The sequence below is a fragment of the Mchenga conophoros genome, linkage group LG12, assembly GCF_057382185.1.
Source record: "Mchenga conophoros isolate Kocher_MC1m ecotype Shallow Benthic linkage group LG12, M_conophoros_male_GT1.1, whole genome shotgun sequence".
Lineage (NCBI taxonomy): Eukaryota > Metazoa > Chordata > Actinopteri > Cichliformes > Cichlidae > Mchenga > Mchenga conophoros.
This window is the reverse complement of record NC_140537.1, coordinates 18,137,777-18,159,107: the sequence shown is the minus strand read 5'-3', so window position 1 is coordinate 18,159,107 and position 21,331 is coordinate 18,137,777. Positions and strand designations below refer to the sequence as shown.

General features: G+C 40.6%; 2 protein-coding genes across 6 annotated transcripts in view; one reads left to right on the top strand and one right to left on the bottom strand.

The window, feature by feature from the left end:
* rasa1a (RAS p21 protein activator (GTPase activating protein) 1a) overlaps positions 1-16,085 on the top strand; it is a 31,021-nt gene extending 14,936 nt beyond the window's left edge. For both annotated transcript variants that reach the window (XM_085294139.1, XM_085294140.1), the window contains exons 2-26: positions 113-265; positions 2,634-2,769; positions 3,699-3,769; positions 5,327-5,444; positions 5,738-5,769; positions 6,011-6,063; positions 6,180-6,330; positions 6,489-6,567; positions 7,007-7,130; positions 7,233-7,389; positions 7,533-7,620; positions 8,358-8,438; positions 8,803-8,960; positions 10,336-10,412; positions 10,525-10,697; positions 10,790-10,949; positions 11,136-11,278; positions 11,408-11,523; positions 11,618-11,704; positions 11,803-11,870; positions 11,964-12,052; positions 12,137-12,214; positions 12,508-12,642; positions 12,736-12,815; positions 14,545-16,085. In XM_085294139.1, coding sequence (XP_085150265.1) covers positions 113-265; positions 2,634-2,769; positions 3,699-3,769; positions 5,327-5,444; positions 5,738-5,769; positions 6,011-6,063; positions 6,180-6,330; positions 6,489-6,567; positions 7,007-7,130; positions 7,233-7,389; positions 7,533-7,620; positions 8,358-8,438; positions 8,803-8,960; positions 10,336-10,412; positions 10,525-10,697; positions 10,790-10,949; positions 11,136-11,278; positions 11,408-11,523; positions 11,618-11,704; positions 11,803-11,870; positions 11,964-12,052; positions 12,137-12,214; positions 12,508-12,642; positions 12,736-12,815; positions 14,545-14,593 — 2,656 coding nt within the window. In that variant the 3' untranslated portion in view covers positions 14,594-16,085. The remainder of the gene's footprint in view (positions 1-112; positions 266-2,633; positions 2,770-3,698; positions 3,770-5,326; positions 5,445-5,737; positions 5,770-6,010; positions 6,064-6,179; positions 6,331-6,488; positions 6,568-7,006; positions 7,131-7,232; positions 7,390-7,532; positions 7,621-8,357; positions 8,439-8,802; positions 8,961-10,335; positions 10,413-10,524; positions 10,698-10,789; positions 10,950-11,135; positions 11,279-11,407; positions 11,524-11,617; positions 11,705-11,802; positions 11,871-11,963; positions 12,053-12,136; positions 12,215-12,507; positions 12,643-12,735; positions 12,816-14,544) is intronic.
* Positions 13,282-19,935, bottom strand: ccnh (cyclin H). 4 transcript variants are annotated; one of them, XM_085294144.1, is made up of 10 exons: positions 19,236-19,935; positions 19,014-19,161; positions 18,790-18,912; positions 18,612-18,685; positions 17,314-17,527; positions 17,042-17,205; positions 16,633-16,703; positions 16,279-16,384; positions 14,111-14,174; positions 13,282-14,007 (listed from the first exon to the last, which is right to left on the bottom strand). In XM_085294144.1, the coding sequence occupies exons 2-10, from the start codon at positions 19,128-19,130 to the stop codon at positions 13,981-13,983; spliced, it is 960 nt and encodes a 319-aa protein (XP_085150270.1). In that variant the 5' UTR covers positions 19,131-19,161; positions 19,236-19,935; the 3' UTR covers positions 13,282-13,980. The 4 variants fall into 4 exon arrangements, with proteins under 4 accessions (XP_085150270.1, XP_085150269.1, XP_085150268.1 ...); XM_085294143.1 differs by having other exon boundaries at positions 13,337-14,007; positions 18,790-18,915; positions 19,014-19,164; positions 19,240-19,928; XM_085294142.1 differs by having other exon boundaries at positions 13,338-14,007; positions 18,790-18,915; positions 19,240-19,927.
* Positions 19,936-21,331: the final 1,396 nt, after the last annotated feature.

The window sequence follows — 21,331 nt, the reverse complement described above, 5'->3', positions numbered from 1 at the left end:
TGACTTGTCAACATATTGTTTCATGGTTATAACTTGAGAAATTCTGCGTATAAACACTTTATGCTGCATGTTTCTCCTTGTGGCAATTTCCTTACTGTTTGTTTTCTCTCAGGTGGTACCATGGCAAGCTAGACCGAACCATTGCAGAGGAGCGCCTGCGCCAGGCCCGAAATCCTGGCAGCTACCTCATCAGGGAGAGCGACCGCCGGCCCGGTTCCTTTGTCCTGTCTTTCCTCAGTATGACCAATGTGGTCAACCACTTCAGGTATGATTTTTCTACACCATTCAAACAGAATATAACTCTCTGACTGCTCACAGAACTCTGGAAAGAGAAGTTAATTTGAACCTACTTAGCCTACAGGTGTTTCTATAATTTACAGATAAATCAGAGTGGTTCAGGCCTGAGGTTTAAATAAAATAGGACTGTTATTGATGTCTTATTTGTGTTTACCCTAATAGCCATGTAGACTTTGAATGGCTGTCTAGCATGGTGTTGCTAACATCTGAGACCAGAGAGAAATGTGTGGTTGGAATAGTTAGAGTAGCATGGTGCAACATGAAGTGTTTCATTTTTTTTTTCTATGGCATCTCACAACAAGCAGGATCCAAGTTGTAGGAAGTCGCCCTCGGGTAAGATAAAATCTCTGAAGTACTGAAGTTATTTATTACCTGTTAACCAAAAGGGCAGAAAGCTAGAGACTACAACAGAAGGGCAAGTTCAGAGATTAGCCCTTATTTCAACACTGTTAATGTTTAAGAAAGTAGATTCTGGGGTAGGTCAGCCTTTTTGTCCCACAGATTCAAAGACTATACAGAGCTTAAAAACAGTGTTTTGTCATGGCAGCTTGTACATTTAAATGTTTGCTGCGACAGATGACGCTGTGTGTGTTTGCGTGTAAGGTGGACAAGGTGTTTTTTTTTTTTTGTTTTTTTTTTATGCAATGTGTGTGGGCGGACTTGATGCAGAAGAAAAATGACACCACACTTGTTTAACAACAGTACCCTGGAGCATTTTACAACCTTACAGTCAATAAAAAAGACGAGAAGAAGATAAGACATTACAGTCTGTCCTTTCCTTCAGTGGTTATGCTATGTTAATATTAACTCTGCAGCTCACCAAGATTCAGGGCAAACATCATCTAATTAAGTGAAAACGACATGATCTCCTGTGGACATATTGCCATGATGTCATCAGTTACGGGAGAAAGGAGCTGCTCTGTATATGATTTATTCGTGTTATTTTAGTGAGTTAGTGTTTGTTAGAGATTTGTGGTTCCGTAACTGGTTGCAGTTCAGAATCCGCTTGTTAAGTGATGACGGGCCAACCCTGCTTCCAGGTCCAAGCTCCTGCTGTGTTCATTAAGGCTGTTGTCTTAACTTGTAATCTTAACTAAATTCTTTATATATTTTTTTATTTAATATAAACAATCCCCTCAAAATAATCTGTGATCATCGTAGGCCTCTCTGCCTTTTTATTAGCACTAATCATGTGCATCATGCCTTTAAGCTCAGCTTTAAAACCTTACATACAGCCTATGGACTTACGGTTTGTCAGACACCACATATTTGAATGCTTCAGATAAGAATCTCTCTGAAGCTAACTAAGATTTCAAAAGGACATGAAGCTTAGGATCGAGAATTTTTCATGGTGAGTAATCCAAACCATGCAGGAGAATATGCGTGACTAACCTTGAGCTGTGAATGGATCATCTCCAGTATTCTCTGGTTGTTTGGTCAATTTTCAGCATCGTTTCCTGCCTTTTGATTGCATTTGTCATGTCTTCCACCCTCACATGAACTTTTTTAGAAGGGAAAGTTGATATCAGGGTGTTTATTGTTACCCTAACCATAAATCTGTAGCTAGCCATCAAGTAGCACACCATTATATGCCAGTTAACCAAATTCCAATAATCCTACAAACACTGCCACTGTTTGGTTTCTGTTTTAATTTATGTCTGAAGTGAGAGCAGAGCTGCACATTTTAGCTAGTTGACTTCTAAAGCTAGTTGACTTCCCGCTAACTTCTAACTCTGTTAAACTTTGTAATTCTTGTTTTGTTTTGTTTTTTCCATTGGTGCCTGGATGCTAAACTTTAGTGTAACACCTGGAAGGGCACCCACACAGATCAATTTAATTGAGATGAAACAATTTGGGCTGTTTTTAACTCTCAGCGATGCCACAGTATTTGAGTTCAGGAACCGAAGAAAAGTTTGACCTGCTAATAATGTCAGCAGATAGCAGTAAACGTACCCGTACACTGCAGTGATTTTCAGGTTTTTAACCTGTGTCACAATTTCCCATTCATATCTAGTAAATGGGTTTGGGACTGCTGTCGAAACAGACTTAATGGATTGTCTTCAAACGCACAGACTGTCAGCACTGATGTTTCATTGTGTCGGTATGAGCTTACCTTTGCACATATGAATGTGATGAAGCAGTTTATCGTCAGCTGTGTTTACACCAGAGCTGGATGGTGTATCATAGGAACAATGATGGAAGTAATCGATACAGATAATTCAACTGTCAAATAAATGAGAGTTGAACTCTTTTTGATTGTCTTTACTGCCCAGGGGTTTACCTGTACTTAAAGCTAACCGCGGCACCTTCTTTATTGTTATGTTTTCTATTAACAGGATAATCGCCATGTGTGGGGACTATTACATTGGTGGGCGGCGGTTCTCGTCCTTATCAGACCTGATTGGTTACTACAGCTATGTGTCTTGCCTTCTAAAAGGAGAGAAACTGCTATCACCAGTGGCCCCTCCAGAGGTGAGTGACTCCATGGCTGAAGGTATACAGTGTAATTCAAAGTACTGCGTTTAAGATAAATGTAAAGTCTTGTAGTGTTCCTCTGTAATTTTATTTGACCCCCGATTTGTTTTGTCACACCGTCCCCAATGTTTCTCAACTCAAAGTAGGCCAAGGTTGTGCTATATTAAAAATGAACTCCTCGTCAGTTTTAAAAAACTTAACATAACGTGAGAAGTTTCTCGTGTGTTTTTTTTTTTTTTGTTTTTTTTTTGTGCTGATATAAATGAACTATGACTTTCAGATGGCATATCATTAATGATTTCCTTTTAAAAACTGAAATTGTGATGGTTGGATAGCTGTGTTTAATGTAGCGAATAAAATGTGTGACTGGCAGCTTGTTGAATTAACGGTCTCCTATGCTGTTTTGGAAATAAGTAGAAACGAACTTTCCCCAGGGCTCTATCAAAACTTCAGACCCTTTTTATATATACTTAACAGTGTGCAAAATGGGACAAGAGTAAAGTGTGCATAATGAAACCTAATCTCCTGAAATGTCCCTTAAGAGTTCTGATCTGATAAAACGTGTGAGGGTTGAAAGATGAGTGGAAATATGCACCTTTTGAGATAACTCGAAGTCAGCCTTCACTTCTTTATTATTTCTTTCTTCCTTTTTTTTTTTTTACGCCACTTGTTCATTGCAAGAGGAAGTATTTTACGGTCTTCCTTTTCCTTTTTTTCTTTTGCCTTCTGGCAGATTTCAGAACTGTTTAAGGCAAAGCCTGGGCTAATGTTAATTATGCTTTTTAAGGTAGTGGGATTTACCCCAGGGAGCTGTAGTAGAATACTTGATTTTCAAAAATAATTGGAGGATTTTACATGAATATAATTCTGAAAGGTCAGGGCTAAGAATGAGGCTTTTATTCTTTTTTTTATTCCTGTTTCCACAGCCTGTAGAAGACAGGAGGCGAGTCAGGGCCATACTTCCATACACCAAAGTGCCAGATACTGATGAGATCAGGTAAGTGTCATGTGTGCACAAAATCTGCTTTTCTTGTCTTGTAGGGCAAAATCCTCGTGTCCCAACCATCACTTTCCTAAAAGTATTTTTTTGAATGTGAACCATAATCTTTTAGTTGCACACGAGCCACAGTGACATCCTAGACCTAAAAAATACCTATTCTTAGCACAAAGAACAGCCTAGTCTTCCTTTCATTTTTGTGGCATGACACAGCAGGCTGGAAAGCACATTATCTGACTTGTGACTGAAAAATGGTCTTGTCCCTGTCATTAAGCTGCAGTAGGCACACTTACTGATGATCCCAGCTATTCCCAATTTCCTAAATCTGATAAACAACTGTCTGAAGTCAACCTCAACGCTGAGCCTGCCAGTGAGCCACAGGCTTAACTGAGCACACATGCAACATTTACTTCAGCTTAGGGGTAGGCGACATGGTTCAAAATTTTATCATGACAATTCAAGAATAATTCCAGTGTCGAATTTATAAAATAGTTAACAAAATATTATTGATGCATGCGGGCAGCAGTTTAAAAAGTAGGTATATGGAGGGCATTTTTTTGCAACAAGTTACTGTTGCTGATCACACACTTCCTAATTTTAAGTGTGACATGAGGCGCCACCAGCCGCAGCATTCTAGTCTAACAGTAGTGACACAGCAAAAGTCAGATTTAAGCACAAAAGTAGCCTACTAAACATTTTAGTTTAACATTACCTAAAGTACCTTAACCTGGTAAGACCTGAACTCTTTCATGGCATGCTTTTTTTATTTCTCTTTGCTATTTGGGCTGACTGGGACCTGATGAATGTAAAAACAAAGAATTACCTGATTTTTTTTTTTTTTTTTTTTTTTGTTTCTGAGGAAAAAGAGGTCCACATAAGAGGACGTTTGTTTTAAATTTCGATGGAACAATGGCAGTGTTCTTATAAGTGGATATCAGGCCCTTGCAGAACAAAATTTAGTGTTTTGGTCTAGACAACCCAAAATGTGATGTCCACATATGTGGATGCCAGTTCCTAGGAGGTTAACTTTAACTCTTCAGGAGCCTGTGCAATATTGTCACATAATAAAACTGAAAGTAATTTTCCACCTGGTATGTTGTATCAAAATCTTAGCTTTTCCACCTTCCACTATTCTTTCTCTCATATGAAGCGGAACTAGCGAATGCTCCGATGATGCTCGGTGGAGTCTAAATCGTCATTGGAGCCTGATACAAGGCTCTTGCTTCAGACATGCCCGGGCTTGTCTCGTTGGGTGTACAGTGAATACATGACGTTGCTATAGCAATATTGAGATATGACATTTTTATATTGTGTAAAAAAAATTATGCTGGTATTATCACGAATGAAATGATATGGCACAGCGCTACTTCAGATTTTAGTAACGCTTTATTTCCACACTAAATTATTATTGTCTGTATATGTGTTCACTTTACTGATCCCAAGTTCACATTAAATCACAGTTGAGATGATAGTCCCCTTACAGAGCGACAATGCGATGCAGATAGTGTTGGATAAAGTCTTTCTTAGTTACCTTATTTTTACTTGATCTATTTGCAGCTTCCTTAAAGGGGACATGTTTATTGTTCACAATGAACTGGAAGATGGCTGGATGTGGGTGAGCAATGTTCGTACAGAGGAGCAGGGACTCATTGTGGAGGATTTGGTGGAGGAGGTGGTAAGTACGGCCTGACATTGAGAAGCTCATATCACCTTATTTTTCAAAAGATCTTTATCAAACAATAAAAGTCAATTCGGTGGGAAAAAGAACAAACAAAATTAATAGTGGCATCTGCACAGTAGTGTGCATTAAAAACAAGCACTGCACTAGCACTGTGAGGTGACTGCAATATAGGACACTAAAGTAGGCAAAAGCATAGCACCCACAGTTGGGATGGGATATATGAATACACAAAATAATTGCATGACATTGTAAAAACTACAGACATTTCTGTTTGTGATCATTTTCAGGGCCGTGAGGAGGATCCACATGAGGGAAAAGTGTAAGCTCCATGGCACTGAACTGACTTACTTAGTGTCTGACATCTGTTCTCTTCCATAAAAACCTGTCCTCTCTGTTACAATAATTTATCACACATAATTGTATTACTGTAGTTTATTATTGCAGAAAATGCATCCATACGCGGAGCCTAGTTTGCTTTGTCTTTTAGACATGTGATCACTACTGAGCATTCGGTTAATTGCGTTAATTCAGTCTGTTTTCCTTCTGTTGCTCTCCTACAGCTGGTATCACGGAAAGATCACCAAGCAAGAGGCCTACAACCTTCTGATGACAGGTACACTTTCACTCAGCACTGCAGACTTTACAGTTTCTTTTTGTCCCAAATATGTTGTGAACATTATCTAAACGTCTCTTTTTCCTTCACTTCTTTTGCTCCTTTTAATTTCATAGTTGGTCAAGTGTGCGGTTTTCTAGTCCGGCCTTCAGACAACACACCTGGCGACTATTCCCTCTTTTTTCGCACCAATGAAAACATCCAAAGGTTTAAAATCTCCCCCACACCTAACAATCAATACGTGATGGGGGGGAGGTACTATAACAGGTATGTCTGCCAGTGTGGCTGCCTTCAGTGTGGCGATGCAACACAGTTATATAAAGAAAGTTGAAGTATAACTGTAGCATTTCTGCAATGCAACATCAGCACATATTGAGGATGCCGATGTAGTTGCTGATGAGCTGAGTGTCTTTTCTCTCTGGCAGTGTTGATGACATCATCGACCATTACAAGAAAGAACAGATTGTTGAGGGTTACAACTTAAAAGAAGCTGTTTCAGTTCAGGTAAGCAGTTATATGCTAACGTCATATAGTGAACCTCACTGTATTTTTGACTTAGCAAAATGACATTCGACAGTGTGTTTTGTTTTGTTTTTTTTGTGTGTGTGAGTCTCTGAAGATATTAGGGCTTAGCATTTGTGCCACCTTGGAAAGGCAGTGTACAAATTTTTTTCTGAGATGTCATTTTGTTGATATTTGAGGTGAAGTTTTAGAGCTTAAATGAATGCAAGGTGGAGGACTTAACCTTAAATATGTTAAAGTACTACATTTTAATATGATTGGACTCTCAGTGAACAGTAAATGTCAATTTTTAATAAAAATCATCCACACTTCTCTTAATCAATAGACATAACAGACGGAGAAAAGCGATGTAAGCTGGTCGTTTGAATGATGTCATTTTACCTCTGTCCTTACACGGTGTTTGTTTTTGTATTTACTGTAGCACCAGGAACAGGTTCTGACTGACGTAGTGGATGGGAGAGAAATTTATAACACTATCAGACGGAAAACAAAAGATGCTTTTTACAAAAACATTGTCAAAAAAGGCTACCTCCTGATCAATAAAGGTTTGTGTAACGTTGGCTCGTTTTGTCTGGGCTTTTATCTTCTTGTAATATCGTGAGTAACTATTATCTCATTGAGAGTCTAAACTTTGATTTCTCCCACAGGCAAAGGCAAACGGTGGAAGAACCTTTACTTTATCCTGGAGGGTAATGACGCACAGCTCATCTATTTTGAAAACGAGAAAAGAGCCACGAAACCCAAAGGGCTGATCGACTTAAGCGTGTGCTCCGTCTACGGCGTGCACGACAGTCTGTTTGGCAGGTCGGGCTTTGAAATCTAATCAGTGGTTTCATTTTTTACACTTTAAAATCTGAATGCTTAATGATAGCAGTTGTGTAGACATTGTATAGATGGAAATTATTTTTAATCTTTAAAGCATTTTGTCTTCTGCTTTACTTTTTCAGGCCAAACTGTTTCCAGATTGTTGTCCAGCACTTTAGCGAGGAACAGTACATATTCTACTTTGCAGGAGAGGCTACAGAGCAGGCACAGGTAAACAGAGAGTCAGCACTTTACTGTCACAGAAAATGGTCAAACAAGGCAGAAACGCATACACATTCTTAGAAATATTTTTATACACATACATTTATTTTTCTGAGAGCTGAAGGGTGCTTCTCTAAAAGAACAAGGATTTCAACATCGTTATCTACTTTCGTAGAACTCAACCGACTGGTATTCTTTCCATTTGTCTTCTGCTAGATCAGAGTGCAAATTTATTCCATTATTTATTTTATCTTTCATGTATCATTGTCTAAAGTGGAAGTTAGAATGCTGGGAAGAGAAAAGTAGGAAGGAAGGAAAGAGCTTACGAACATACTGCATCATTTATCAAACCCCTTGAATTAGAGGTGAAACACCACTTTAATCACGCCTCAGTTCTTTGATTTAAAAGACTTATTGCTGTAGCTTCAGTTTGACCTGATGGTGGCAGTGTTGTTTCACTGTAGAATTACACATTTACACTGTAGCACCGGTGGAACAGGTTTACTTTAGGACAGCAGTTTTCTCTTGTTTTATATTGTAATATATTCATTATAGTATATTTTGTCTTAGATAAGTTTGGGGCCACAAAACATTTTCAGTTTCCAGATGCAAGTGGCCACCAGTTAGAAATTTCACAATAAGACTTTCATTTTATTCCTTTTTGTGGAATAAATGAGTACACACAGTGTAAATACAGTATTTTTTTTTAATGTTTTGGCCATTTTCTTCTTTCCTTTTTTCTGCAGGATTGGATGAAATGCCTTCAAACCTTCTGTAATAACCTAAGGAAAACCACTCAGCCCACCTCCAACAAGAGGCTTAGACAGGTTTGTATAGCAGCACCCAGTGTGTGGTCATGATGGCAAAGCAACACAGCAGAAGATTAAATCCAGTGAATAAAGAGGCAGCTCTCATTCAGGTGTATGTGCAAGAGAGGGCTGCAATTGTGACATCAACATTTTAAAGTTTAAAATGTATCAAAACGTAATAATATTGTGAAAGATTAAACACTGATTATTAAAATGGCTTGTATATTAATTCTTCTGTGATGAGGCAGTTGTTCTAATTTTTCTGATTAAAGATTAATTCAGTAGTTTGACGAGGTTCTCCTCAAATGTCATGGCATATCAGGACATCTAATTATTGCAACCCATCAGTGCATATGTTTTAATCTTTATTGCCGTCTTTCAGGTGAGCAGCCTGGTGCTGTACGTGGAGGAGGCGCACAAGTTGCCAGCGAAGTATTTCACCAACCCCTACTGTAACATCTACCTGAACAGTGTCCAGGTTGCTAAGACGCACCCGCGGGAGGGGCAGAACCCCGTCTTCACTGAGGAATTCATCTTTGAGTAAGTTTGTTGTACTTGTTTATTTCTCTCCTTTGGCTTTTGCTGTTATGTTTCTCCCTTCATGTTTTATCCTTCTAATGTTTCCAGCTATTTTTATTGCTTAAAATCACTTCATAGCATACTAGCATCATGCTATATAGCCAGTGTAGTGCCAATGTTTACCACTGTTTGAGAGAGCACAGATAAGACTGAGGTGTCGAAAGTCTGCAAAGTGAATCTGCCCCAGGACCATGTAGGAGAGGCATAGTTAACAGGAAAGTACGGTGATTCACATATTCTGCCTAAGGAAACCCATATCTTTATGGCCGTACACATTAACATTGTCACTGAATAAACAAGCTGCACCGATGGCATTGAACATCGTTTTTTTGTTGTTGTTCTTTTTACACTTTTGTAATTTGGATATTAGCTCATGCGACTGACATCCCTCTCACTCGCAGAGTACATGTCATGCTTCAGTTCATCTCATTGTTGCTTAAGCAGCTTCCAGCCTGATTTAGCCACTTTTCATGTCACTATAGCGACAAAGAGTCTTGCACTGTGGCCAGTGCTGCTGTTTGAGCAGGGTTCTTGCTCTCCTGCCAAAGATGCACATCTTTTTGTGTCTGCTCTGTTCAGTGAGTGGCAGAGAGGAGCTGAACCCTTGAGTCAGCGGTGTACATACATGCAATGTTTTTCATCTGGTTTGTTAATGCAGGCAGAGGCCTTACACTCTGAAAAACACACACACACACTTTTTTGTTTGAATTATTTGACATGTAAATGTAGCTGAAATTACAACTCAGCTTTAATAAAATGCTTTTTCTTGTTTCTCACTGGCTGCACATGCAATGAACTAGAAAAGTGTAACATGCAAAAAATACACATCTAACATCTGTGATGTTTATCTGAATAGATACTTGAAGACATATATCTCTCATCTGTATGGCACTGTAGCTGCTATTATTGCTCTTTTGATTCTTCTGAGCTCTCAGTCTGCAGTAATATAAATGACCTGGCATTTATATAAATACAAGAGCACGCAAAGGAGGAACACAGCCTGAAACCAAGTGAACGATTTGTTCACAGACTACAATTTCTTTCTCATTTTTTTAGTATTATATTCCATGTAAATGTAGTCATTGTTTTACAATTGGAGCTGAAATGCTGTGCATGTGATGCTAGTGAAGTTGAAGTGTTTGCTACATAGCAAAACATTAATGTGGCAACATAACAAGATACACAAACAGATTAAAGCATATTCCCATTTATATGTACATATGTTAACAGATAATTTTGAAAACGATGCACTTGAATACCGGTACTGTACATTTGAAATGAGCAGTGTGTGTGGTTCCTGGTTTAGAGAATGATGTGTTTATCTCTGTTGTTTCAGTGACTTGTCCAGTGAAATTAACAGATTTGAAATCAGCTTGAGTAACAAAACGAAAAAGAGTAAAGAAAACGACATCTGTAAGTAACAGCTTCAAGTTTTAAAACAGATTCAAATCTGCATTTACTTTATTTCCGTTATCTACCCTTTTCTCTCCGTGTTCATCGATGCCTCAATGTCTTCCCTTCTCAGTGTTCATGCGCTGCCAGCTAAACCGGCTGCAAAAAGGCCAGATGATTGACGAGTGGTTCCCTCTCAGCTCCTACGTTCCTCTGAAGGGCATTGAGCCGGGCTCCTTACGTGTACGTGCCCGCTACTCCGTGGAGAAGATCATGCCCGAAGAGGAGTACAACGAATTCAAGGAGGTCTGAACCACTGAAAAGTGGCTTTGATTGCAACGTCTATTAACGGTCTACTCGGTTGTTGACTTTATGTCCTTGTTGTGCATCCTTTGCAGATAATCTTGCAGAAGGAGTTTTATGTCGTCTATGCTTTGGCACATGTGTGTGGTCAGGACCGCTCCTTACTGGCAAGTCTCCTCCTGCGGATCTTCAGGCACGAGAAGACTGAAGCCCCGCTACTCAGGACACTCAATGACAGAGAGATTAGCATGGAGGGTAGGAGTCACTGCTATTGTAATCCAAAGATAGGAAGGCTTAGGCATCTAAATAGATTGGTTTTAAAGAATTATGAAAGAATCATTTCATTGAAAGCTATAAGTGACAATCATGTTGCTTAGTAACTGGGAAGTTGTCGTGTCCACGCATTTTAAAAACCCTTCTCTGCTTATGCATTGCTACCAGATGAGGCCACAACATTGTTCAGAGCGACTACACTGGCCAGCACACTGATGGAGCAGTACATGAAGGCCACAGCAACACCCTTCGTCCACCACGCGCTCAAAGACACAATCCTCAAAATCATGGAGAGCAAACAGTCCTGCGAGGTAAACGCCTGCTAAAAATGTTGCATTAAGTGTTGATAAGGTGAAATATTTATCTTGTTGAATTTATTTGTCTATTTCCCCGCCAAATCTCGGCCTAAATCTACCTTTTTTTTTTAAATTGTTTTTAAGTTGAACCCTTCAAAACTGGAAAAGAATGAAGATGTGAATATGAATCTGGGGCATCTCCTCAACATACTGTCTGAGCTGGTGGAGAAGATCTTCATGGCTGCTGAGATCCTTCCACCGTAAGCTCATTTACCCTCACACAGCAGAAAATCAAACCACAAGTCCAAGGAACCCAAAAAATCAATTCAGGTGTCTCTATAATTACTTTTTCAGTACTTTGAGGTACATCTACGGCTGTCTGCAGAAGTCTGTGCAACAGAAGTGGCCCACCAACACCACCATGCGAACGAGAGTTGTAAGGTAGACAAACTGCCAAAAAACACCGATTTTCTTTGAGAGTATGAATGTTTGTTTATTATGTTTCAATATCTTATTATGCTTATCGATTCCTTTTCTAGTGGCTTTGTCTTTCTAAGACTGATCTGCCCCGCCATCCTCAATCCCAGAATGTTCAACATCATTTCTGGTGAGCATCTGCTGAAAAGCGCACACGCCATATCATCTTTGCTCACTCTGTGACTTGCCACTGTGCATTTGACACTACTGTTCCCTTTTGCAGATCCTCCATCTTCAACAGCAGGCAGGACCCTCACACTGGTGGCGAAGTCTGTCCAGAATCTGGCTAACCTGGTTGAATTTGGTGCTAAGGTATGAATTCTTTCATTCAGCTTTTATAGGAAGGCACGTGTCGAGATTTGTCTGGATTTGACAGTTGTCTCTGCTCACGAACAGGAACCCTACATGGAGGGTGTAAACCCTTTCATCAAAAACAACAAACACAGGATGATCATGTTTCTGGACGAGTTGGGGGTGAGTCACATTTGTTGCCGAAAGCTCAAAAGATTAGTGCATTTAAATGCTTTGTAGTTTTATAAAGTAAAAGTAAAGTACTATTAAGATATCTTAGCAATTCAGTGTGTAGTTACATCTCTTTACATTGACAAAAGCGCTAAATTGAGTGGGCGGTATGTCATCGCTGCTTTTTTACTATTGGTCAAATTAAGAAAGTAGCTTAAATACTACATTGACCTTAGGGAAATTATAAAAGGATACCTTTTCATAAGCTTTGAAAAACTTTAAGAAACTCTTAACTGTGTTTCTAGAATGTGCCTGACCTCCCTGAAGCCACGGAGCACTTTAGGACGGACCTGTCCCGGGACCTGGCCGCGCTGCACGAGATCTGTGCCACACACTCAGACGAGCTCCGGACGCTGAGCAACGAGAGGGGCTCAGGACAGGTTAGAGACCGCTGCCACATTCTCGCACAGAGACATCAATTAATGTTGTCGCATTTCACGAGGCTCATTTATCTCCCCGTTTGATCTCCGCAGCATGTATTGAAAAAGATGCTGGCCATCACAGAGCTCCTCCAGCAGAAGCAGGCTCAGTATGCCATGTCCAACAGCAACAGGTAGTACTGCACTCTTCCTCTCCTCCCATCCTCCCCATCCTTGCGTCAAGTCTCCGAGTGCAGCCCGGTGGAGACATGGCATGCTCTACCCTCATCACCATGGCAACCCATCCACCATTCTCCATCATATCTTCCTCTGATAGTCCCGCCCATCCCACCCACCTGCCATCTTGTCTCGTTCACCACAAGAGAGCTATGCAACAACAGCAGCTGAGTACAACAGGCGACGGCGTACTTTAAAAAATAAATAAAAAAACAAACAAAGAACTTGCACCAGTAACTGACAGCTGTATGCACAATGCAAATATTTGTTCCCCTCCTCCATTAACTGTGATTTGGGTACATTTATTCCTTTCATCACTGAGGCCAAATGCTGAGAGGGGCTTTTTGTACCCAGTATGTGTTTTCAATAGCACAGGTTGCCAAAGTGCCCCCCCACCCCTCCTACTCAATATGAGGAAACTGACAAGGAGATGCTAGTTTTCCTCAGACCCCTTTACTGGAAACTGGATTACAAGAGATGATGCTTTTTTGTAATTAGTGACTTATTTGAAGGTGGTGACAATATCTGCAAAGTACTGAAACAAGCATCTCTGTATGTCTGTGGTTTGTTTTTGTTTTTCTTTTCTAGATTGGAACAAAGTCTTTCGAAAAAAGAAAAGTATGGTTATTTTATATTAATAAATTCTCTTGCTGGAATCATGAGTATATACATGAGAAGAGCTGCATTTTTCCCAATAATTGTATCAGCTATTTTTTTGATTATCTGGTTGAGGCTTTTTTTCTTTTTTTTGAAACTTCAAGACACATAATCAGAGAAACCAAGTAAAACAAAAGTGTTTACAGCAGTAAAAAGAAAAAAAATTGGGATAGTACAGACTGTATCAGACATGCATGCACTCATTAAACTGTTTTTGTAAAGTAGATTACGGAGTGGGTTTTTCTTTTGGTCTCCTGATTTGAAGGAGGAGAAATGTGTGCACATGGTGTCATGTGACAGAAATATGTAGAAAACTCTTTATTAAAAAAGCAGAAGAGAGAGCAAACAAACAGCTGACTGCAATTATGACACGAACACCTGCATTTATGTCACATCCCTTTACAGTAAAACACTGGAATTAATGTGTATATATAATAACTTTAAACTCTGCTCAGTTGCACAAGTCTAGATGAGGTCTTCATCAGTCCATTCCTGAAATAAAACAAAAGTCTAGATTTAGAAAGAATTGTTTAAAAAACAAACAACAACAGCAACAAACAAACGTTAAACTGAGAATAATGTTGGCCTGCCTCACCTCTTCTACCAACCGTGGTTCTTTTGCTACATGGCCATCTTCTTCATATCCTCTCTTTCGTTTGCTGCGATGGGGGGAAAAAAAAGAAAATTTAGCATGTAGGTGTAAAACTAGTTTTGCAAACACTTCTGCAAATCGCAAGTGTTGTTTTGCGAGAAATAACCATCCCACATCTTTGCTGTTAACTGTAACTTGTCAACTCTGTCGTCAACTCATTTCGGTAGTGTGAGACCTCTAGTGTGTAGTGCCCCTCCATAATCACTCTTAGTTGCATTTTGTGTTTCTCTTCATTATTTTAGTTTCTATGACTTCATTTAGACTCTCTTCACGCCATGTTTGCAAGCCACACACGACTGGCGAGGCCATCTGTCTGGAACATTTTGATGCACAGCAAACAAAGTCCCTTTCACAAACGTGTTCGCTTTATCTTACAGGACAGAGTGCACCATCATGTCACTCGCTGCTGCCATCCAGGTAATGTGAGTTTTCATACGATTTTTCACCTGAGAATCAAAAGTGTGGCGGTCGGGCCGCACAGCCAGCCAAAGCGAGGCCTCATCATCCCGTGAGGTGTAGAACCGAAGACTGGAGCAAGTTTGTACTTTCCAAGCATGTGGCCTAGATTCCTGGCGGTATAAATGCAATACGGCTGTTCTCCATGGGAAACCCACTTGCTGCGTTTCTGAATGCTGTCCTTCCAAAGCCCTTCTCGAAATGCTTCAAACGATGACGCCGTGTTTAAAGATGGGCAAAAAGCCTCAAAGATTTCTGTGAAGATCTGAGAGACTTTACTGCAGACTTTTTTTTTTTTTTTTTTTAAATCCTTGCTATTCCTGCCACTCCCTAAATATAAAATAAAAAAAAATAAAAAACCTGAGCAGTTACAGTTGGTAACTGACATAGAACCAGACAAATAGGGGGTTTGGTAGGGAGGCTACCTGATGGGCCAACTTCTGTCTCGTGATGACACAGGAGAAAGGAAATCCAAAGCATTGAAGTAGCGTTTTTTTTCTGCCATCATCAGGGAATTCAAACATAGCACCTCTTGCCAAGACAACACGAGCCTTAACGCCCTTTCTACTCACTGTCCTCTCACCCACGTCGCCTGATTTTTACAATAAGCTCTTCCTTTAAACCATTGACGACTTCCAGTCTGTGTGTGAACTTTGACGCAGCAACGGGAGTCGCTTGTTACTTCTTTTTTTGGCTGTTTTTTTAAAATATGCTGCTTTGTTTATTGATGTTATATACTTAGGCTTGTATAGAGAAACTGTGTTTGTGTACGATTACAGCTGAAAGGTAGTCATAGGAGTTTGTAGGAGATACCTGTAACCCATTCTGTGCATGTGTAATCCTGACGGATCCTGTTATTGTGTGTGGGCCTACATATATGCTGCTCTAACGACTTTCACCGGAACTCCCCTTTATGCCTTTTTGGACGTTTAAAAAAAAAAAAAAAAAAAAAAGAATCTTTCACACGTTGCAGTCTCTCTCTCTCTCTCGCTTTTCCCTCCACCAACAGGTGGCGTTTCAGTACATAGATCCACCCGGAGAAGTCATGCCACGCACAGATTTACCAACTTCAACGTCATAACGGTTGGCCCCGTGTGCCTCGTCGTGATTCGAGCAGCTGCAAAAGTCTGAATCTGTGCCTGTCATAGCGCAAAAGTTTACCACAGTTTACTGTAGTTGCACTTAAGATACCACGGACCTCACCGAGTGTTAGCAGACATCTGGCGACAGATAAGTGACATAATGTCTCCTAACATCGCCCAGAACAACAAAAAAAACAAAACTCCTCATCAGCTATACCAATATCAGCTGTGCTACATGGTATAGATGATGTACTTTCTGTATTTCATACAGCTGATGATAATGTGTAATCCTTTTTATTTTTCTACCTGATTACTGAACCTTGAACCTTTTGCATCTTAGATACGACAACCTGGCTAAAATAAAACAATATATACCTGGACTTAGTCGCTTGTTTGTGTGTGCCAGAGTACTACGTGACAGTTTTACAGTGACATTAAGTGTTATTTTTCTTTCTACATACATATGTACACACTGATCAGCTTTATATATTCTGATTTTAATATCACAATGTTTAACTGTCGGAAAGTATCACAAAACAAAAACAACCAAGGGAGTTAATGTCGTCTCCTTACTTGCTTGAACTGGCAAATTCGGCATGAATCCTCTCCAGCCTCTGTTTGGAAATATTCACCACCTCTAGTTTAGGAGGCTCATATTTCTTCAGGAGGGTTTTCATTCCTGAAAAAACAAAGCAGCAAGTTTGAAAGCGCATTCTTTGCCAAGGCCCTGTTTTGTAGCTCTAAGGCACATGAGTTGGATTGGCATTTAAAATGTATTCAGTTCTTCCTTTACTTGTGCAATTCAGCATAATAGTTTCTGTATCGTGCAGTCAATCGGACAGAACCGCAAGAAAAAGCCTCTGGAGAAGCTAAAACAGCTCAATATCACCATCTTGTGGTGTCAACTTGAAGGTGCGGTTTACTCACGTCTCATGGAGTCGTACATCTTTGAGAGCGTCTCCTTCTCCTCTTTCAGTCCTAAGCACTGGGTCAGGTAACTGGGCATGAGAAATAATACATAGAAGGGATCGGTCTTGATTAACATACGACGGACAAACTTCTTCAGAGAAATTACATTTTACGGTTTTTTTTGTTCCTGATTCAAATTTTGCTTTTGTAATGTATTTGCTGTACATATAAATTAACTAAGCCAGCCAATAATCACTCTGGACTTTATGATGAAATCTTAAATTCTAAACATTATCTAACATTTAAAAATTTTTTTCAACCATGAGGAAGATTCGATTCATAATTAGACATAATATTTTAAATCCGTGTTTGAAATTCAAACTGACCACTGTCACCTGGTTACTGATTTAAGAACTTTGTGTACTACCTCTCCATGTTAAGACCGGCTCTCGAGGCGCTGTTCAGAATAGCTGTCAGAGCGATCTGGGAGGGAGAAAAAAGTAGTCCTGCATCTGTCATAGCTGCCTGTGTCAGAAAGTCATCGGCAGTCTTCCTCAGTGACTCTGGGCTTTCCAGTGTAGGGTACCGGGTCTGGAAAAAGCGATATTTTCAAATGAAAACTTAAGTAAGCGAGATTAGGGCAGTAGTAGTTTCCGTCTTCGTGTTTATAGTGTGAAGCAGTCATAAGAGCACACCCACCTTGAGGTCGATGAGCAGACCTTCCATGGGTCTGTAGGGGTTGTGGACCACCAAATGAAAGTTGAGCTGCTGGATTAGCAGTAGCTCATACTCCAGGATCTGCTCCAGAACCCTTTCTTGTCCTGCTGGGGTCTCCTGTACAAGATTGCCCACAAACTGGGTGCAGGACACATTGAATTCATCTACTTTGCAGGCCAGGTATGTACACGTCAGCCTAAAACAAGTAACAGGTTGCTTAGAACAAGGCTGAAAAAACATTCTATAATTAACTCATTATTCAACACGACATGAAGGTTAAGTGGTTTAAGTGGTAGTTAAATAAATCATTTTTATACACAGCAAATCATTCAGTGACCCTCCCCCTATGCCCTATGGATGCTGCACTTTTATCTTGGAAGGAAACATTCCCATTAGGAGGAAAGTGTATAGCAGGAAGTAGGAGATCACTGAGAACAACTTTGGTTAAGATCGAAGAGAAACCCCCCCCCCCCCCCCCACAAAAAAACAAAAACAATTTATTATGAGGTCAGGTAAAATTATGATGTCAAAGAAAAAGAAACGCTGTGTTTAGAGAATCTGTCTGCACTTAGTCTAGACGACTTGATAATGTGACTGTGGGTGACGATCACATGGGTCACCCCTGTTAACACTGAGCACAGATTACGAAACACCTGAGATGCTTTGCTGCCACATACTCTTACGCGTTTCTCATCCTGACATCTGCCCACATCATCTCTCTCCACTGAAGATCAACTTTGACTCTTGAATTGAGGCTTTCAACACACCTGACATCACATTAATTTACGATAAGAGACCACCAAACTGAGTTACACTACAACCGTCGCATCGCTTTGATCGTTTTAATAAAACAGTTCAAAGTTTGCCTGCGAGTTTAACAAACTGGGAATTTCTGAAACACACCAAGAGATGTATGCTTCTGTGTACAATCTACACTGTAAGGATGTCACCTCGTAGCCACAAACCCCTCTGAAACCCTACAGCATAACCTATGCAGTAACCTGATGTCCACCTCTCTGCAAAGCTACGCATCGTATTGAGTCAGCATGCAACTTTTGTAATTGGCCTGCTCAGCACCGTCGAGTCTTTTTTACTACTGTCGACTACTTTTTTTCACCTCAGTGTTTGAATTTATTAAAGTCAATATAAGGACTCACATATGTCAACAAATTCTTAGAGGGAAACTGCCAAACCTATCAGAAACTTTCCTCAACAGACACTTCCTTTAATGTGTCACCTCAGTGCTGTTCGTTTTCCTTTCACCGACCAGCAGTACTTACATGATAATCCTGGGGTGGTACTCCATGACGGAGTTGCTCAGGTAGAATCTCCTGAAGTACATGAGGGCTGTACCCTGCAAAACGAGAGAAAGGCACGTGGTTCACAGATGTCCTCGAGGTCACATGGCTCTGTTCAAAGAAACCGCATGCATACATACATACATACATACATACATACCACCACAGACTTTGGCATTGTGGGCTTAAAAGCATTGCAGAATTCCAGCAGCCTCCTCTCATAGTGCCGAAATAGGACGTCTTCCTCATGACGCTGCAAGAACATGGACTCACTCACCCCGGGCTTCTTCAAAGAGGAGGGAGTGAAGGTAACTGTCAAACAGACGTTCATGGACTACATCTTTGGTTCAAATATGCCTAATGACATTTTTAATCGCAGCTTACCTTCCCACTTTCTAGGGCCTTGTTGCGGAATTTCTGATTAGCCTTGCACCTCATATGCTCGAGTTCATCTTCACTTTTAAAAATCCAGTATTTCTTCTGGGAGCTGTTGTGAAACATGTCGCCTGTTGTGGAGAACACCGCAGCAAAACTGCTTGATAAAAAAAAAAAAAGAGTCAACGTTAGCCTGCCGTCCAAACTTTGATAAATCTGAAATAAAATAACTTACAGTTGTTGAGCGTATTTGAAGGTCAGTCCATCCACGACACCGATGCTGCGTGAAAATAATTTTCTACAAATGAGCGCGTTTAATGCCTCAAGACAGTTCAAAACTAACGTCTTAACAAGCGGACTGCGGCAATAACAAATCCCACGCGCGTCGCCATTGGATTACGTCGACCTCGTCGGTTATTGATGACGCACATATACGCACACAATCTAAGTCATATTTAGGGACGTTTTTGGCAGTTTTAGACGGGAATGCCACTTGAAACGCGCCGAATGGCTTCAATTTATGTCTAATTGGGGTAGTTTCGGTCCCCAGAGGCAACAGCGTCCCCAATGAACGGGTGTGTCAGCTGATATAGGTCCCCAATTTTGACAGAAGTAAACACACACACGAACTCACACACACACAAGCAAACATACTCCAGAAAAAAAAGAAAAAACAGGAGGTTGGAAAGAAAACGAATGAAGCGCCATGAAGACGTTTCACCTCCCACCCAAGAGATTTCTTCAGATGATATCCCACCTTTGCAGGGTCACGTGTGCTAGGCCGGTTAGAAATAGCTGCCACTTTTGACAGTCTGTAGCGTTAAAAGAGGTGTCTGACCTTATGTGTCCTCTTCACTTGGGTTAGCACACGCTAAATAGCCCAGAATAAATAAGCATGTAAACCTTGAATAAAGGCCCGCATTAACAGCAGCTCCCTCCTCCTTCTTCTTTAAATGAGCCAGGACAGCATAAAGTTCACACTGCTAAAGCTGGTTTGTGACTATATGTTAGTTAAAATCAAGGATTTTGATTATTTTTTAGTGGGGGGTGGGGAAAAAATGCGCAACAGAAACGAAATCACACGGTATGTTTAGACAGAGCCACTCAACCCCCCACCCGTGTTTCCGCACGCCCTCATTTGCATAAACATGAGTAATTTATGAATAATAAATGCCCTTGCATTCAGCGGGAGCCGTTAATTTGCATATCACCACAGCTACAGTTTTATTTCCTTAGTGCGGCGTTATCATGAAGCCCTTCGAGCCTGCATAAAACCAGGCTCAAAGAAATGACGCTTTAACAGGTATGTGCGCACTTGGGACTATTTTATATAATCTTAACCTTTTTCTCTACAGGCGCTTTCCGTGTGAACGCTCGCGTCTGAGCTCTGTCTGTGATAGGCTTGTGCACAAGGCTACGGCGGGCTTCTACACTAGCCACCGCTCGGTCTTGCCCTGTAAATTGCATAAACATGAAGTGCCGATGCATTATTGATGAGACCATTGCAACGTTTACTGTATGTGCGCATATGTGTGCGTGCGCGGGACTGACTGTGCATGCACGCTTGTGTTGTCAGCCTAACACCTCTCCCTCTGCTATTTCGCATAATTCTGCAGTGTGATGACTTATTTTTGTCTTTCTGTGTTGTGTTGGACTATCTTGAAGGTTTTTGTTTGTTTGTTGTTGTTTTGTTTTGTTTTTACATTTCTGCTGTTTAATTTGTCATTTATATATGTATGTGTAGGTTTTTTTTTTTCTGTTTTGAGACTTCATCACTTCATCCTGTGCCTTCACTATTTACAAAAGAAATGCTGGCTTGATGGTGAGGCAGCAAGTGAAATCTGCCTCCCCGTGAGTGTGTATGTTCATGTGATGGGTGATTTGAAGGGAGAGACACCACAGTTTTAGGTCAGGTGTGTGTGTGTCCCTGTGAGTAACGGTTGCTCCTATGCAATCTGACAGGCAGTGTTTTATGGGAAATCAAACTTGGGTGATTTTGTTGCATTGCCAGATCAACTGAATGATCTTTGAGCCTCCCTGATCGAGTTAGACTCATCCTCCCAGAGTCGAGCCCACACTCCTGCCTGTTATATTTCAGCCGCATATGAAAACCTTTTCAGGCGTGCTGAAATGATTGCTATTCACGGACACAAAGTCAGCTAAAATTCAGCCGCCGATGCCATGTGAACCATCACCTCGCCTGTACGCAGCTTTGTAAACTATTCATGGCGGTGATAATGCTGAGGAGGGAGGCGAGGAGAAGCTGGAGGAAGATAATCCCCACCCCGTGGCCCACCTTCCTCATCTCATCTATGAAGTTACTTTCT

Excerpts from the sequence above, each read along its gene's own strand:
- ccnh (XM_085294143.1), bottom strand. The coding sequence starts at position 19,130 with ATGTTTCACAACAGCTCCCAGAAGAAATACTGGATTTTTAAAAGTGAA. Across the intron at positions 17,206-17,313 it reads GTCTGCTCATCGACCTCAAG|ACCCGGTACCCTACACTGGA; the intron begins GTGGGTGTGCTC and ends CGCTTTTTCCAG. Across the intron at positions 16,385-16,632 it reads GATGTACGACTCCATGAGAC|GAATGAAAACCCTCCTGAAG; the intron begins GTGAGTAAACCG and ends TTGTTTTTTCAG.